The sequence below is a fragment of the Capra hircus genome, chromosome 23 (genome assembly GCF_001704415.2).
Source record: "Capra hircus breed San Clemente chromosome 23, ASM170441v1, whole genome shotgun sequence".
NCBI classification, from domain to species: domain Eukaryota; kingdom Metazoa; phylum Chordata; class Mammalia; order Artiodactyla; family Bovidae; genus Capra; species Capra hircus.
Genome location: NC_030830.1, coordinates 45,978,739 through 45,997,880, shown reverse-complemented (window position 1 = coordinate 45,997,880; position 19,142 = coordinate 45,978,739). Strand labels below are relative to the sequence as shown.

The following is a 19,142-nucleotide window of genomic DNA, read 5'->3' as shown; positions in this document are numbered from 1 at the left end:
TAAAGGGGGAAAGAAAGAAGAGGAAAAAGGAAACCTTTGTAAAGTTTCTAGCCCTGCAAGGCGCTTCACCCACAGCGGTGCTTTACCCACCGTGCTGGAGGTGCACTTACAAGCTCGACAGGGTGACCTTTGTGTTGTTACCTGAGGTGGTTGAGCAGAGGCTGGAGTCTCTCGTCGGACTGCACGGCAGGCAAGGACCTGGCTGTTAACTGAAAGCAGAGAAGTGGGTGAATAACCACACCAAAGGCCTCAGACTGAACTCATATTATTCAAATATGAATAATAAATGCAAAATGGGGACAAGAGAATGGAAGGAGAGGGTGTTCCTAAAATTTAAGGACACTGTTCCAATTTTTAAATCAAAGAATTCTAAAGAAACCTGATCCATTTTTTCATTAAAGCTAACCATATGACCTGAGCTTTACAGAGTCAATCTTACATATGTCCCTGACTCTGAAAGTAAACAAAAAGGGGGCAAAACAGAGAGTAAGAGGGAAGTACCCACCTGAGTTCATGAAAAAGCCTCTGGTCACAAAAATATTATCTTTGAAAATAAAAATGGAAAAACTTCTAAATTTATAGCAACCAATCATGTAGCACTGACTCCTAGGATGATGAAGAAATTAGGGAGAGACACTTACATTTATAGCTCAGTCACTGTGAAACTGGTTACATGCAGAAGTGTATGCATACACACACACACACACACAAATATTCATTCCTTCATTCTGACAACCATGTTACTATAAGAAACCAAAAATATCTTATAAACATATGAAGGCAATTCATACATCTCACACTCTAGCAACGTAATGCTCAAAATTCTCCAAGCCAGATTTCAATAATACATGAACCGTGAACTTCCAGATGTTCAAGCTGGATTTTAAAATGGCAGAGGACCCAGAGACCAAATTGCCAACATCTGCTGGATCATCGAAAAAGCAAGAGAATTCCAGAAAAACATCTATTTCTGCTTTATTGACTATGCCAAAGCCTTTGACTGTGTGGATCACAGCAAACTGTGGGAAATACTTCAAGAGATGTGAATACCAGACCACCTGACCTGTCTCCTAAGAAATCTGTACGCAGGTCAGGAAGCAACAGTTAGAACTGGACATGGAACAAAAGGCTCGTTCCAAATTGGGAAAGGAGTATGTCAAGGCTGTATATTGTCATCCTGCTTATTTAACTTATATGCAGAGTACATCATGAGAAACGCTGGGCTGGATGAAGCACAAGTTGGAATCAAGATTATCAGGAGAAATATCAATAACCTCAGATATGCAGATGACACCACCCTTATGGCAGAAAGTGAAGAAAAACTAAAGAGCTTCTTGTTGAAAGTGAAAGAGGAGAGTGAAAAGGATGGCTTAAAACTCAACATTCAGAAAACGAAGATCATGGCATCCGGTCCCATCACTTCATGGCAAATAGATGGGGAAATAATGGAAACAGTGGGAGACTTTATTTTGGGGGGGCTCCAAAATCATTGTAGATGGTGATTGCAGTCATGAAATTAAAAGGAAGAACAGTTGGAAGAACAGTTGTGACCAACCTAGACAGCTTATTAAAGACATTACTTTGCCAACAAATGTCCGTCTAGTCAAACTATGGTTTTTCCAGTAGTCATGTATGGATATGAGAGTTGGACTATAAAGAAAGCTGAGAGCCAAAGAACTGATGCTTTTGAACTGTGGTGTTGGAGAAGGCTCTTGAGAGTCCCTTTGGCTGCAAGGAGATCAAACCAGTCCATCCTAAAGGAAATCAGTCCTGAATATTCACTGAAGGACTGATGTTGAAGCTGAAACTCCAATACTTTGGCCACCTGATGTGAAGAACTAACTCATTGGAAAAGACCCTGATACTGGGAACAATAGAAGGCAGAAGGAGAAAGGGACGACAGAGGAGGATATGGCTGGATCATATCACCGACTCAATGGACATGAGTTTAAGTTAACTCCAGGAGTTGGTGATGGACACCCAAGCCTGGCATGCCACAGTCCATGGTGTTGAAATGAGTTGGACACGACTGAGTGACTGAACTGAACTGATCTGAAGGCAATTCAAAGTATTCAACACTGAAATATGACCCCCAATTGATCTATAAACAAAATGTAAGGGCCAAAACCTTATTCCTAAATATTGTGTGTCAGGCTGAAAGTGTATCATGGAAATGTGAGCCTCTGATATATTTTAGTGCAATAATATTAACATTATATGTCCCTGTACCTATATTTCTCTCTTTTCTTGAGGAAATCCTCTTATTCTATAAGAATTTAAACTAAAGAAATTTAAAACATTCATTCAAAGTAATAAGGTACTTAAGTCACCTACATAAAACACCAGAAGTAAAAGATTTCTTTTGGATTCAACTGTATCAAATATACAGCTCTTGTATTCTACTAATAAATCATTTGATAATTCACAAAAGAGAACCTTCTTAAGACAGAAAAAGAAACTAAAGGATATCCTCTGGTTTTATACAGGGTATCAGTTCAGTTCAGTTGCTCAGTCCTGTCTGACTCTTTGTGACCCCATGGACTGCAGCACCCCAGGCTTCTGTGTCCATCACCAACTCCCGGAGTTTACCCAAACCCATGTCCATAGAATCAGTGATGCTATCCAACCATCTCATCCTCTGCTGTCCCTTTCTCCTCCCCCCTTCAATCCTTCCCAGCATCAGGGTCTTTTCAAATGAATCAGCTCTTTGCATCAGGTGGCCATAGTACTGGAGTTTCAGCTTCAGCATATATATAGGGTAACCTGTCTCTTTAATCATTTTATTAATTTAAAGTAATTCATCAATTAATTTAATCCATCAAACCTAATTTTCAACATTTTATAAAATAAAACTATTGCTTTAAAAAATCTAATAAATACTATATTATTTATAGTATACTCAGGTGAAAAAATGTTGACTAAAATGCAAAATATGGAGTCATTTTTATATATTGTGTCTGATAATAATGAAAAATCCTAATTTTGTAAGTCAAAATATATGAACAGTTAATAAAGTGAGACAGTCTGCTACAATTTCAGTGCAACCAAAAGACTCTTAGTATCCCAAAGAAATGTTAAGTCTACTAGTTCATGACAATAAAATTTTATTAAGGTTTTATAAACAAAACACTTTACTACACCCTATATCTGCTAATGTCAAATCTCTTTACAAAATGTCATTTTCATTGTTCAAGAGGTTTCATGGTTCAGAACTAAAGCTATGCTCTAAAATGGTTAAAATAATTTATTTAGATATTTCAAAATCAATTTTCTGAGAACAGATGAAGCAGACAGTCTAGGCTTTTTCAGTTGCTCCTGTCAATCCATGTAGCATGATTCCTAATCAACCCATGTTTCCTAAATGAAAGCAAGCAGACAGAAACACCAGCAAAATATTTATAAACAGCTCTTCAATCCGTGTAGGAAATATTTCTAAATCATACTCCCATCTCCACCTGAGCCTCAGTATCCTTTGTTCTGGACTATGGAGACAGCATCTCCACTCACCATGTTTCTGCCTCCAATTCCTTCCTTCTACACCAAGACCAGAGTGAAATTTTCAAAATGAAAGTTACCCACTCCGAGTTAAAATCAGTTAAAATTCCCACAGGCTAACATCATGATACCTACTCTCTCATCAGATAGCTTCCTAGAAACCTCCACTTGTGCTGAACTGTCAAGATAAAGCGGACGACTGCTCAGCGTCTCCACCAGATGTAGCAGGGCAGAGCAGGCAGAGACGGGCCCCAGCTCCAGTTTCCAAAACGCAGCCTCAACGATCCGGTCCTCTGCCCACCTCTTCCCAACCCCAAAAACCTATCTCCAAGTTTGAATCACTTACAATAATAATTCCTAAAACAAGGATCAATGTTCTGGGTAAAATCATCTCAAGGAAGATTTCTGAGTTTTCCAAAGGTTCTGCTTTCAACTTGTGAAACAATTAGCATTTGCAAAAAGAGCACATATCTCAGATTAGGGTTTTGTCAATGAAACTGAAACCACAGTGAATGGGAATAATGTCAGAGATAAGAATAAAATTCCTGCCTTCAAGAATAAACCTAGTCTTGTCTTCAAAACAATAAAATGAGCTACCAAAGATTATTCATTTATTTTAGTACTAAAAATACATCTCACAAAATTGGTTCAAGCAGAGTAGAAAGATGTGAGCTCATCTCCTGCAAGAACACCAAAATCTCAACTAGCTGTTCAACAACCATCAGCAGGAGGACACTGGAACCCACCAAAAAAAAAAGACACGCCGTTTCCAAGGACAAAGGAGAAGCCACAACAAGATGGGGGTGTAACCACAGTAAAAGCAAATCTCACACCTGCCAGGTGGGCAGCCACACTGGAGATCTGTAATTGCTGTGAAGACTCTAGGCCCCACATCAGGCTTCCCAGCCCAGGGACCTGGCAAAAGACTGGGAATCCCCAGTGAGCCTGACTGTGAAGGCCAATGCGATTTGATTACAGGACTTCCACAGGACTGGGCAAAACAGAGACTCCACTCTGGAGGGCACAAACAGACCCTGTGTGCACCAGGACCCAGGAAAAGGAGCAGTGGCCCTACAGGAGCCCGAGCCAGACCTTCCTGTAAGTGTCTGAGGGCCTCCTGCAGAGGATGGGCTGTCAGTGGCCTGCCACAGGGACAGGCACCAGCAGCAGCAGTCCTGGGAGGCACGTGTCGGCCACACGTTGGGGCAAATCCCCTTGGAGGTCGACATCAGCCCCACCACAGTGCTTGCCGGCTGGCACCGGTGGTAAAAACCCACCTGCCAATGCAGGAGAGGTAAGAGACACAGGTTCGATCCCTGGGTTGGGAAGATTCCCTGGAAGAGGGCATGGCAATCCACTCCAGTATTCTCGCCTGGAGAAACACGTGGACAGAGGAGCCTGACAGGCTGCAGTCATAAAGTCACAGAGTCAGACGTGACTGAAGCAACTTAAAGTGAAAGTGAAGTCGCTCAGGCATGTCTGACTCTTTGAGACCCCATGGACTGTAGCCTACCAGGCTCCTCCATCCATGGGATTTTCCAGGCATGAGTACCAGAGTGGGCTGCCATTTCCTTCTCCAGGGGATCTTCCCAATCCAGGGATTGAACCCGGGCCTCCCACATTGCAGGCAGACACTTTACCCTCTGAGCCACCAGGGAAGCCCCTTAACACCCACCAGGAAGCAACACCCACACAAAGCCTACAGACTCCATGACTGAGTCACCTCAGGCCAAACAACTAACAGGGAAGGAGCACAGCCCCATCCATCAGCAGACAACTGGATTCTTTACTGAGCATGGCCCTGCCCACCCGGGCAAGTCCCAGTTTTCCCCACAGCCAGTCCTTCCTTCCCATCAGGAAGCTTGCACTAGCCTCTTACACTCATCCACCGGAGGGCAGACAGAAGCAGCAAGAACTATAATCCCACAGCCTCGAAAACCACACTCACAGAAAGCTAACCAAAATGAAGAGAAATGGGACTATGCCCCAGATGAAGGGACAAGATAAATTCCCAGAAAAAGAACTAAATGAACTGGAGATAGGCAACATTCCAGAAAAAGAATTCAGAGTAACGACAGTGAAGATGACCCAGGATCTCAGAAAAAGAATGAAGGCAAGGATTGAGAAGATGCAAGAAAAGTCTACCAAAGACCTAGAAACAGAGATGAACAACACACCAGAAGGAATCAATAGCAGAATAACTGAGGGAGAAGAACAGATAAGTGACCTAGAAGACAGAACGGTGGAAATCACTGCTGCAAAATATAATACGGAAAAAAAAGTATGAAATAAATGACGACAGCCTGAGACACCTCTGGGACAACATTAAACACACCAATATTCACATTATAGGAGAAGAGAAGAAAGGAGAAGAAAGAAGAAAAGGACCTGAGAAAACATTTGAAGACTATAGCTGACAACTTCCCTAACACAGGAAAAGGAAATAGTCAAGCAAGTCCAGGAAGCACAGAGAGTTCCAGGCAGGATAAACGTAAGGAGGAACACACCAAGACACATAGTAATTAAACTGACAAAAATTAAAGACAAAGATAAAATATTAAAAGCAATAAGGGAAAAAAGACAAATAACATACAAGAGAAATCCCATGAGATTATCAGCTGACTTCTCAACAGAAGCTCTACAAGCACAAAAGGAATGGCACGATGTATTTCACGTGATGAAAGGGAAGAACCTACAACCTAGAACACTCTACCCAGCAAAACTCTCGATCAGATTTAATGGAGAAATCAAAAGTCTTACAGACAAGCAAGAGTTAAGAGAATTCAGTACCACCCACTCCAGCACTCTTGCCTGGAAAATCCCATGGATGGAGGGGCCTGGTGGGCTGCAGTCCATGGAGTCGCTAGGAGTCGGACACGACTGAGCAACTTCACCTTCACTTTTCACTTTCACGCACTGGAGAAGGAAATGGCAACCCACTCCAGTGTTCTTGCCTAGAGAATCCCAAGGACGGGGGAGCCTGGTGGGCTGCCGTCTATGGGGTCGCACAGAGTCGGACACGACTGAAGCGACTTAGCAGCAGCAGCAAACCAGTTTTACAACAAATGCTAAAGAAACTACTCTAAGCAGAAAACATAAGAGAAGGAAAAGACCTACAAACAATAAAGCCAAAGCAATTAAGAAAATGGCAATAGCATCGTCCATATCAATAATTACCTTTAAATGTAAACAGATTAAATGCACCAGCCAAAAGACACAGACCGGCTGGATCGATACAAAAACCAGAGATGATGTCTGTAAGAGACCCACCTCAGATCTAAGGATACTTACAGACTGAAAGTATGGGGCTAGGAGAAGGTATTCCACACAAACAGAATTCATTAGAAAGCTAGAGTAACAATACTCATATCAGACAAAACAGACTTTAAAACAAAGAGTGTTATAAGAGACAGACAGGGACACTACCTAATGATCGAGGGCTCAATCCAAAAAGAAGATATAACAGTTATAAACATATATGTACCAACATAGGAGCACCTCTATAGATAAGGCAAAAACTAACAAAAAGAGCACACATCTCTGCATGTTAATGACATGAGGTAATAACGCTATTCCAAAGCTCTTCAGAGTGAAAGCCATCTGCTGACCTTTTGATGCCAAAATGTAAACTTCATTTTAGGGATTGCTGTTTCCACTGTTTCTTCTGACAGTCCTCTACAGGCCCAAGTAGCTACTACTATATCGGCTGGGCTATGAGGGGTCAGAAACTTGCAACTGTGTAATCCCATTAATTGATGAAAATAAAGAATATCTAGGTTCATCTATGCCATAGTGTAGATTCCACATATAACTACATTCTATATCCTATGATAAACCAGAATGGAAAAGATTGTTTTAAGAAAGCATGTATGTACACATGTATATAACTGAATCATTTTGCTATACAGCAGAATTTAATACAACACTGCAAATCAATTACACTTTAATTAAAAATTGATAACCATAAAAAGTTTTATGTGTATACTTTTCATACTAAAGCTTTTCAAATTCCTGCTTTGAGCAAATCTAAATCTAAATCAAAAACTAATAAATCACAACTGTCAGCCTTCCAAGAAAGCGATATACAATCATAACAAGATTTTCAGCATTAAGGACTTTCCTCTACAACCTGAAATGAGTATTTGTCTAGTTTAAATAGTCTTTGGTTTCTATGTATGTTTAGCACTTTGTTTTGACAGAAAATACAATGGCGTCCTTGACACACAAATCACCAACAATGAAAGATAAAGATCTATCAGAGTTTATATCTGCAAAGCCTAAATGCAGGGTCTGTGTCAGGGCTATTTCATGGGAATCGTAATAAAATTTGGCATAACATGTATCTTATTTCTTCTTATTGTTGAGAGGTCAAAGGTGAGCTCTTAAGATGTCTTCTCATTAAAAATACATCTAAAACACTGAATTAATGCAAGGTTTATACTGTTTTTTGGCAAGTATTATATACTACTGACTCTTAAATGAACTTCATTACAAAGATGATTATTGTTTAGTAAATCTTCCATTTTGCCATATGAGAAATAATATGTTTTGCCAACTAATAATTCTCCTTTTAATGACATTAAATACCACACCGATCCAAAGGCTCAAAAGGTAAAAGCACGTCGGGAGGACTCTGGCCCACCTCGTCATCTCCTCCTGAGGAAACAATCCCCTCAGCAGGAGCGCAGGACCTACAGACGGCACCCGCATGAGGCCAAGATGGAAAGCCGAGGTCTGGGGAAGAAGCAGCCCGTGTCACAGATGGAACAGTGCTGGAATTACAGTGCTGGGGTAAACACTGTTTGAGATATTAATTAATGCTAACTATTACAAGTTGCAGTTTCTGGTGGATAAGTAATTTTGAAAAGGAGTCCAAAATATTTGTCTTGAAACACATCTATCCCAAAGGGACATAACATTTTGAAAACACTGACACAAATAGCAATTACATTAACCACTTAAGAATGGAAAAGTCTGGCTATAGAACCTGCTGGGTTCTCTGATCTCTTCAAGAGTAAGGCAAACAGAGAAAACAATGTGAGATGTCTCACTGAAATTAGGTCAGCATGGAAAAGGTGACCTTTGGAATGAGGATCCTGGAGGTAAGAACATGAGTGTCTGTTACACCATTTTGCATACATTTGTGTGTGAAGCAGTTCAGGCAGGGAGGGCAGGCTGAGGAATTTCTCCGAGAGAGGAATGTCTTGGAGGAGGGCCATCTGGAAGCCGAGGTGCAGAACACGGCAGCAGTAACAGAGAAAACGAGAAGGGGGATCCTCCACGCAAGTTCACAGCCAGAGCAGAAGGAGAGTCAGAGAGCACGGTCGGGGGATGGACAGTTCTGTCAACTGCAGCACAGAGGCCCCGGGAGAGGAGAACACGCAGAGGCATGCTGAATTTGAGGTGCTTTTGAATATCCAAGAGGCAAGTGAACACATACCCATGAGAAAGTGTGGAGCTGAGGATGCTGATTTAGGCTTAAGCAGGGGGCACAACTTGGACGGGCAGGGTTCCCCAGGGAGTGTGCACAAGGCAGGGATGTCACTGACAGTGCTGCTTAGCGCTCAGGATTCATACATGTTCACACATAACAGAGACCAAAGTCAGATCATTTTTTGTTTTGTTTTTACTTTTTATTTTTAATAGACTTTTTTTGGAGCAGTTTTAGGTTTACAGCAAAATTGAGAGGAAGTACCAAACTTCCCATACATTCTCTGCCCCCACGCACACAACCTCCCCACCACCACCACAAAAGTGGTGTATTTATTACAACTGATCAGCCTACACTGACACATCACCATCACTCAAGAGCTGACCGAGGCTTACAGGGGCTCACTTCTGCTGCTGTGCATTCATTGGGTTGGACAATCACACGATGACATGCCCCCACCACTGCAGCGTCACACAGAACAGTCTCGCGGCCCTACACTCTGCACGCCATGCACGCAACCTCCCCTCCCTCCTCATCCCGGGCAACCACTCATCTTTTCCCTCTCCACAGTTCTGCCTTTGCTGGAACGGTAGATAGTTGGAAACATATAGGACACAGCCTTTTCAGACTGGCTCCAGGTTCTTCACAGCTTGAGAGCTCAGGTACTAGCTTACTTTACTTTTCCATTCCCCACCTGAAAGACATCTTGGGTGCTCCAAGCTTTGGTAATTATGAATAAAGATGTTGGCTTTTGTGTGGACGCCAGGTTTCTAATAGGTGGTTTTTGTTTTTGTTTTGTTTTTAATGAAAAAGAAACAGGGGACACTTTCCAAAATGTCTTTTTGTCCTTCCCCACTTTACACAGGAGCTGAGGTATCTCCTCCTGCATTCCCTAACTTCCCGGGAGCATCAGGTCAGTATCAAGCATGCCAATGCTTCTCTACAATAAACTGAAGACAGAGACTACAGTCATGCATATATATTCTGAGAGACACGCAATTCATGGTCAAGAAAACAATCCTTGAAACCAAAGGGCAACGATTTATGTAAACTGAGACCTCAGAGTAACTGAGATCCAGCTCCAGAGAGAACAGGATGTTCCACAGATCACGCCCTTTCATTACTGGGATGGAGGTAGTCGTCAAGTAAGTAGTCGTCAAGTAAAACTAACTTTTACAAGCAGCTGCTCTTTTAACTTCATTGATTTTAACAATGGAAAAATCTGCATCTTTCTGAACTGTATTTTCTTATAATAGCAACAGATCCCAACTACAAATCCCAGACAGCGAGAATTCACATTCTGCCACTCCTGCAACCCAATCTGCTCCTTTGTTTCATGTTCAGATACCTGTAGCACTTTCTGCAGTGTTTCTCAAGCCTGGACACATCACCTCACTCGATCTCCACGGCAGAGCTGGTCTCATCTGTGCAATGCTTCAGCACAGGGACCCTCCCCCCTCCGCTGCCCACAAACATGATTTCCAATACACAGCCTCTAAACACCAGCCAACAACCTTGTCAAACAAAATGCACAGATTCCACTCGAGCTCTAAGTACGCCCAAGCAGCTGAGTTTCTAAAGAATATTAAACAGTGCAGAGTTAACAAGATATTTCCAGCTCAGGAGTCTGGATGACGTGAAGAACTGAGAAAGCAAACCTGGGACCAGTACAAGCAGATAATCCCAGGGCTGATTTCTGGTCATGAAGCCTATGGTGTGAAAAAAAGCTTGTTATTCAAAAGTTAAGCTAAGCACGTTACTGAGGTTTTACATCATTTAAAAATGTAAAACAATTGCTTGAGCAAGGAAAAAAGGAATGAAAAAGAGATGTGACTGTGAAAGTCACTCAGTCATGTCCGACTCTTTGCGACCCCGTGGACTATACAGCCCATGGAATTCTCCAGGCCAGAATACTGGAGTGGGTAGCCTTTCCCTTCTCCAGGGGATCTTCCCAGCCCAGGGATCGAACCCAGGTCATGTGGTACTAAATGTACATGGATTGCTGAACTTTCTCCCTTAGAGTAAAACAACCATAAAATCATTTTACTTCTAGAATACTCTCATAGTTTGAGTACCAAGTTCTTAAGCTCCTGTAGCAAGCAGTTTCGCACCGGGACGTCTCACAAGCAAAACGAAAACCTGACAAGTGGATCCAACACGTTTTGTTTTTCACATTGGCACCTGCGAGACTGAACTACCGACCCTTTGTTTGTCCTTGTAAAGGACTGACTGCTCTTGTGGGTGGGAATGAGCAGCAGCAAGACAGCCTGCATTCCTCGTGTCTTTCATACTCAGAGCATTCTGCTAGGAGCCCTACCCAGATTCCAATCCTACAACATTCTCTAACAGGGTTATTCCTCCCAAGGCATCGAAAGGATTTAAGAACTATTCAGCCAAAAGCACCAGGGAACCAGTGACCTTTATGCCTTAATCTTTTAGTCTCCTGTATTTATTTTTAAAATGTATCCCGAATTTGCACTTGGTTTACTATTAAAGATGCTTATTTTACTTACCATCGAGTAAACAGTGCTATACCACTGTGCTATACATTCTCTATACATGCCGTAGGACATACAATCCCATAGACGTTGTCATCTGAGAGCTTTAGAAAACATACAATCACACTTTCACTCCTACACCCCGAGAGCAGTCTCTGCTGGTCCATCTGAGGTGGGGAGTTTGGCTGTGGTGATTCTGGCTCCTGCCACACTTCACTGGCCAGGTCCAGTGTCACGCCATGTAATATCACAACTACAGAGGGGCAGACCAAACGCTTGTTTCCACCATATATTTTTATATGCAAAGACTCTAAACATCATTGAAATACCTAGATTTTTTCATTCACTTAATAAATTTGTGAGGCAATGACTGAAGTTCTAATGGTCATTTTTCATTATTATCATAATTTCACTCATCATTTTTGTATTCCAAAATCTCTCTACCATATTTACCTAAATTTATATTTGTCAACTTCTTATTTAATGTAAGAAATATACTTATCTGGGTTTTCTGGAAGGAAAGTATTCCTTTTCTGTTTGTTGTAAGCATGAATCTTGAGCAGAATCTTATCATGTGGAAGTTTCTCATAAAGCTTCCTAAATATCCACACAAATTTCACTATATGCACTGGAGCTGACAAACATTTCTATAGGCTTCTAGTAAAGGTTTGAAGGACCGTCCAGAGAGAAGAGTGGCCTTCACAGTGCACGTTTTTATCTTAAGTCCAAAATTCTTTAACTTCCTGCTGAACCTATTTCCTGTTAGAAATGTCAGACTCCAGCTGCCTGTTAAACTGGCAATCTTAGCTCTTTTGTAAATATTACTAAGCAATGTACTATTTCTAATGTTGAAAACGTCAAATTAAACAACCTACTCTACCCTACACTTACATAAATTTATTTATTAAATAAATTAAACTGAATTTAATGTCAAAGTATCCACAATTATATTTAACTACCAAGCGTAGAGACAGGGCTTCTCTCATAGCTCAGTTGGTAAAGAATCCGCCTGCAGTGAAGGAGACCCCGGTTCAAATCCTGGGTCGGGAAGATCCACTGGAGAAGGAATAGGCTACCCACTCCAGTATTCTTGGGCTTCCTTTGCGGCTCAGCTGGTAAAGAATCTGCCTGCAATGTGGGAGACCTGGGTTCAATCGCTGGGTTGGGAAGATCTCCTGGAGAAGGGAAAGGCTACCCACTCCAGTATTCTGGTCTGGAGAATTCCATGGACTATACATTCAGTCCATGGGGTCACAAAGAATTGGACACAACTGAGTGACTTTCACTCATTTAACCAAGTGTAGCAACACACAAACAATATGTATGTCAGTACTCTCATTTTTCTACAACTCATTTTCCCTTAATTTGGTCTTTCATGAGTACTTGGACGTGGAGACAGGGCCCAGGGGAGTGGAGTGACAGGAGTGGACAGGGACCGTCATCACAGCCTCAGTGACAGGTACAGCTGTATGACAAAACACAGGTCCTGGGCGCGCACCTGAAGTCACTTAAAAACCACTCCTCTCCCACCACAGCTGAACTTCAGTGCATGACTGACTCTGGGAAGGCGTCCCTCGGCCAGGCGTGCTGACACCCAGTGCAGGAGGCGCTCCTCCCTGAGCAGCCGAGCGGCCTCTCCTGCCCCTGCGGCCTGCTCCTGCACCTTGGTCCCCCTGCCTCTCCAGCTGCAGCCTGTGTCCTCAGTCCAGGGCACAGTCCAGCGTGCCTCCACACCGCACTCAGTTTATTCTGATGTAACAAAGCTTCGCGCTACTGTTGGTTGCATTCAATTCAGCTGAAATGTGAACTATTTTCTCTATTCATGAAGTAGTCCTACAGTTTTCCTTTAAAAATTAAGTACGACTATTATATAGAATTTTGTTACTCTACTTAAAAATTTCTACACTTAAGCCCTTCTAAAAGGAGTGTCTTAAAATATTTGACCAGCTTTCAGTAATGCACAGACAAGCATGTTTTGCCTCACCTTGTGACCATAAAATTTCTGATGAGTATATTTGAAACAAATCAGAACAGGAAAAAAAAATTTTCCCTTATTAGGACATAAAAACCAATAACCACCACTCATGAGAAGGCAATAGAGAACTATAACATTTTTGTTGTGATAAGGACATTTAAACAACGCCACCTAAACTTTCTACCTCAGCACTTCACAATCGGACAAGATGATTTTCAAAATAATTCACTATAAATTTGGAGACAAAACTCAGTACAACTGAAGAAATACGAAGGAAAATTAAATAAATGTATTTTGAAGTGTTTCAACCAACACAGCTGAGTTCCCCAAACCCTCTTTTCTTTCTTCCTTTTATTTTTCTGTTTTTTCCAAAGTTAAGAATTATCACAAGTAGTGAACTGGATGCCTGGTCTCATTTCTAAATTCATAGAAGTTTATAATAATATACAATCCCCCTAAGAACACCAAGCTAAACCAACGAATTTAATCTATTAATACAAGCATAAAGTCATTCATAGTTAATTTAGATCACCAGCAAACAGAAATTTCAAGCAAAATTGCATTTTCCTAAGAAAGGTCAAATTTTTTTCTTACTCCTTATTTCCTTCCAGGCTATGACCTTTTCTATGATTTTAAAGTTAGAGACAGTAACTAGATTCTGTAGTAAAGAAGAGATGCTAGTCTGAAAATTTAAAGAATCCTTCCCTGCTTGCTTAGCTGGAGAAGGTTTTTAAAGAATAATGTGGCTATTATAACAAGTGCCTATTGTTCTGAGGGCCCAAAACTATGAGCTGCGTTTAAGTGACAGACACCGCCCTGCAAGTTGTCTAGGATGTGGATGCCAGACCACCCTGACATACATATTGTGATAACCTGCACCTTAATCTAGCCCAAAGCACCAAGGAATGAAATCAGGAAGGGTAAAGTAAGCATGGGGCTTCTCAGGTGGCTCAGTGGTAAAGAATCAGCCTGCCAACCAGGAGACATGGGTTTGATCCCTGGGTCGGGAAGATCCCCTGGAGAAGAAAATGGTAACCCACTCCAGTATTCTTCCCTGGGAAATACCATGGACAAGAGGAGCCTGGCAGGCTATAGTCCAGGCGGTCACAAAAGAGTCAAACATAACTGAGCAAGCAGACCACAATGATAAAGTGAACATGTATAAAGATCCATCTCCTAAAAGCAATCATTTTCACAGAGCATATTTGTAATACATCCTTTGACATCAGAACAGCTAGTTGAGACTTTAAAAGACCTTGACATACATGTGACCGACAGCTTTCCAATGACATTATTTCATACCTTCTGGCACCATCAGGTTGATAGTGTTTGATGGATAACCAGACAAGCAAAGGACAAGTCTGAGCAACAGCTATCCTTTATATCTGACATGTTCACGGTTTATTACATACCTAAGGAAAAGGAACAAAAACCTATAGCAATATTCAAAAAAATCGCACTACACACAAAGGCCCAAAGCAGTATTCTCCTGAAGCAATCTATTCTTAAGTAAATACGCATTTTTGTTGCACTTAGAGAGTCAAAACCAGTTACAAAACTGGTGTGAGGGACAGCTATGCATCTTACATTTTCTAAGTTTACTTTTTTCCAATAAAATATTCTGAACGAACAGCCACAAGATCCTCCGGACAAAGCACAGTTCACCAAATGCAAAGCTTAATTTTGTTCTGTTCTGCTATTTATGCCAGGCTTACATTTTCCCCTCAGTTTGATCATTTCAATCAAACATAAATGAATACCAGTATGAGCTAACATCAGTCCTACCAAGATGCTCCCACAGTGTTGGCATGTGAACTACCACAGAGCTGACAAACTTAAAAAATGACTGAAAAACACAAATATTTGTCTTAAATCTTCACTGAGGTTAATTATTTGAGTGACATTAACATTATGCAAAACTCCTTGTTTTCACTACAGATACAAAATCATAAAAGCATGGGCAATGAAGGACTTAAGGCAACTGGACCTTTCCAACAGGAGACTATGGTTTTTCACCAACTTTCCAGCTGGAAGTCAAAGACAGAGCTGTTGGCCTCTGTGCCAGGAGAGAAACAAGAAGCTAGTTACTAATACAGCAGGAGCCAATCTGGAAGGAAGGTCAGAGTTCAGCTTTGTCCGTGATAAGTTTGAACTGCTTGTTAGGCACTGTGTGTTCTAACATAATTTCTACCTGGAAGACCACAGCAATCAATTTCTTGTGATCTTAGTGCTCCTTTTTATCATCAGCTACAATTAACAGATGAAGCGTCACTTGCTATAGGACCACCAAGGCCTAAGATCCCTTAATACAACTGAAGCCTTGTAAGAAGCTCTGAAGTTACCCAACCATTCTTACGATACTGAACCATCATTTCTTTAGGAATGCACAGACAGGATGGCAGCTACCAGCCACATGTAGTATTAAGTTCATGAAATGTGGCCAGTTAAAATTAAAATGTACTACAAACTCTCCACCAAACTTTTAAAAATTAAAATAATGTAAAATATCTCATTAAAAATTCTGTATATTGGTAACATGTTGAATATTTTATATATAGGTTCAATAAAGTATAGTAAAATTAATTTCAATCTTTTAAAACTTTTTTAGTGTAGATTTCAGAAATTTTAAAATTACATAAATCACATTTTATTTCCTCTGGACAGAGGATTTCTGAACCAAAGGTGAATATGACTTCCTTCTGGAACCAACACAAGTAGTAATAATATGCTATTTAAATAATTTAAATCTAGGAGCATGAAGAAGAGAAACTGCAAATCACTAAAGTCACATGCAAACATCAGAAATAGAAAATCATCCATCTTATATCTGTGGCTGCCAAAGCATGCTTCTAAAAAATGCTATCCCCAAAAGGAGATAAAATAGAACTACACCCACTCCCCCAAAAAGGTAAGAAGAAATGCATCTCTTTAATGAAAACAGCAGCAACTTTCCCAAATATTTATATATCCATAAAATTATATACAGAAAATCTTTTCTCAAGTAGGAAGGTTATAGAGAAAATAGGTCCCTTATTACAGTGAGAAATATTTTATCCAATGCAGTAAGAATTGATAAATTTATTCTCCAAGTTTTCAACTATATATATTCAGTTCAGTTCAGTTCAGTCGCTCAGTCGTGTCTGACTCTTTGCAACCTCATGAACCGCAGCACATCAGGCCTCCCTGTCCATCACCAACTCCCGGAGTCCATGCAAACCCACGTCCTTTGAGTCAGTGATGCCATCCATCCATCTCATCCTCTGTCGTCCCCTTCTCCTCCTGCCTTCAATCTTTCCCAACATCCAAGTCTTTTCAAACAAGTCAGCTCTTCGCATCAGGTGGCCAAAGTATTGGAGTTTCAGCTTCAACATCAGTCCTTCCAAAGAACACCCAGGATGGATCTCCTTTAGAATGGAGATCCTCTGGTTGGATCTCCTTGCAGTCCAAGGGACTCTCAAGAGTCTTCTCCAACACCACAGTTCAAAACCATCAATTCTTCGGCGCTCAGCTTTTTTCACAGTCCAATTCTCACATCCATACATGACCACTGGTAAAACCATAGCCTTGACATATATTACATAGATGATTTCCCTCCCTCACCTCAAATACTCGCCATAACCAAGAATCTCAGGGATGAAAAGAAAACTTAATCTAATTCATTTTAATTTGTGGATAATCTATTCTTTACCTCCAAAAGTTTTAGGTTTCTTTGGCTATGATGGTCTTAAATTTCACTCATCTGCCAATATATGCAGATGAAACAACCCTTATGGCAGAAAGAAAAGAGAAAGTAAAGAGCCTCGAGCCTCTTGATGAAGGTGAAAGAGGACAGAAAAAAAGCTGGCTTAAAACTCAACATTCAAAAGACTAAGATCATAGCATCCGGTCCCATCACATCATGGCCAATAGATGGGGAAAAAATGGAAACAGTGACAGACTTTATTTTCTTAGGCTCCAAAATCACTGCAGATGGTGACTGCAGCCATGAAATTCAAAGACACTTGCTCCTTGGAAGAAAAGCTATGATTAACCTAGACATTATATTAAAAAGCAGAGACAACACTTTGCCAACAGGTCTGTGTAGTCAAAGGTATGGTTTTTCCAGTAGTCATGTATGGATGTGACAGTTGGACCATAAAGAAAGCTGAACACTGAAAAATTGATGCCTTTGAACTGCGGTGCTGGAGAAGACTCCTGACAGTCCGTTGGACTGCAAGGAGATCAAACTTACAATCCTAAAGGAAATCAACCCTGAATGTTCACTGGAAAACCTGATGCTGAAGATGAAGTTCCAATACTCTGGCCACCTGAAGTGAAGAGCCGACTTATTGGAAAAGATCCTGATGCTGAGAAAGACTGAAGGCAGGAGGAGAAGGGGCAAGAGAGGATGAGATGGTTGGATATCGCTGCCAACTCAATGGACATGAGTTTGAGCAAACTCTGGGAGTTGGTGAGGGATAGGGAGGCCTGGTGTGTGCAGTCCATGGGGTCCCAAAGAGTCAGACACAACTGAGCGACTGAACAACCACCACCACCATCAAGATGTAGGTCTTTCTTATTTTTCCTCCTTGGTATTTTATTAGTTCTTTCAATCTGAAGTCTTTGTTTTCTTAATTCTGAATAACTAACCATCATTAGTTCTTCAAATAGTCTTCTCTCTGCCAATTTCTCTTCTCCCCTCTGAAGTCCTATTCTCTGAATGTTGGCACCACTCTCTTTCCTCCATATTTCTTAGCTTATTTGCTATTTTCTATCCCTGCTTTTCCTCTGCCTCCAGAATTCCTTAACATGACCTTCAAGTTCAATAATTTGCTTTTCACTTGTATCCATCTTGTTTATCTGATTTATTAAGTTCTGTAACTCCAACTATTCTATCTGTCATGTCTACTATTTACATCTTTTTATTTTCGACTTCTTATTTCTTCTTAATACTACTAAGTGTCCTCCTTTATCACTGAGTATGTATGTTATATTTATTATACATTATTAATTTTTATATTCTAATGATCCTACTTCATGAGGCATACATATATCATTCAGTTTATCTTTTATGTTTTCACTAGTAGTTGTACTCTTCATGCGTCTAATTATTTTAGCCTATGCAGTCATATTCACAAAGCATATGAGCAAACAGATCTGGAAACCTGTGGAAAACGGCCCAAATTCAAGTTCTATCCTTTCCTGTGAATTTGAAAAGGAGGGGGTGGTGGGATGAGCCACAGGCACCAAATAAGCACTCTTGAGCACTGACTTTTGTTGACTAGATGGATCTGGCCTTTGAGCTCTGAAAGCAGCAGCGCCGGGAGAAGGCAAGTCCCACACAGCCCTCAGGCCCTGGGAGGAGCGAGTGTCCCGTCTTCTCCACTCTCCACCCCAGCAGGACTCCCTGCTGCCCTGACAGCGCCTGCCTGCCTCAATCTCTGGAGCAGTCTGGCAGGCAATCATTATTTCAAGCCAAAGGAGAAAGGTCAAACACACAACTTAAAAGGAAAAATCTTAAAACAGTGTACCTTCTCCTGAGTCTTCAGGCCTATACCCAAGACTGAACCACCTACACACACACCAACCCACAACAGCCTCACCACCCCTGGAGTTTCCAGAGCTATTTTAGTTATTTCCTGAGACCCAGGCTTTCCTCTTGTATCTGCAGCGTCTCCATGGTTAGTCTGGGAAAAGGAAGGAGCCGACAGCCCTCATCACCTCTCCATGCTGACAGAGCATCAAGTAACTCAGCAAAGGAATG

At 41.2% G+C, this 19,142-nt stretch overlaps 1 protein-coding gene across 1 annotated transcript in view; it reads right to left on the bottom strand.

The window, feature by feature from the left end:
- Nucleotides 1-19,142, bottom strand: part of PRIM2 (primase (DNA) subunit 2) — a 308,687-nt gene that overhangs the window by 127,288 nt on the left and 162,257 nt on the right. The window contains exon 8 of the mRNA XM_005696179.3: nt 142-209. Coding sequence (XP_005696236.2) covers nt 142-209 — 68 coding nt within the window. The remainder of the gene's footprint in view (nt 1-141; nt 210-19,142) is intronic.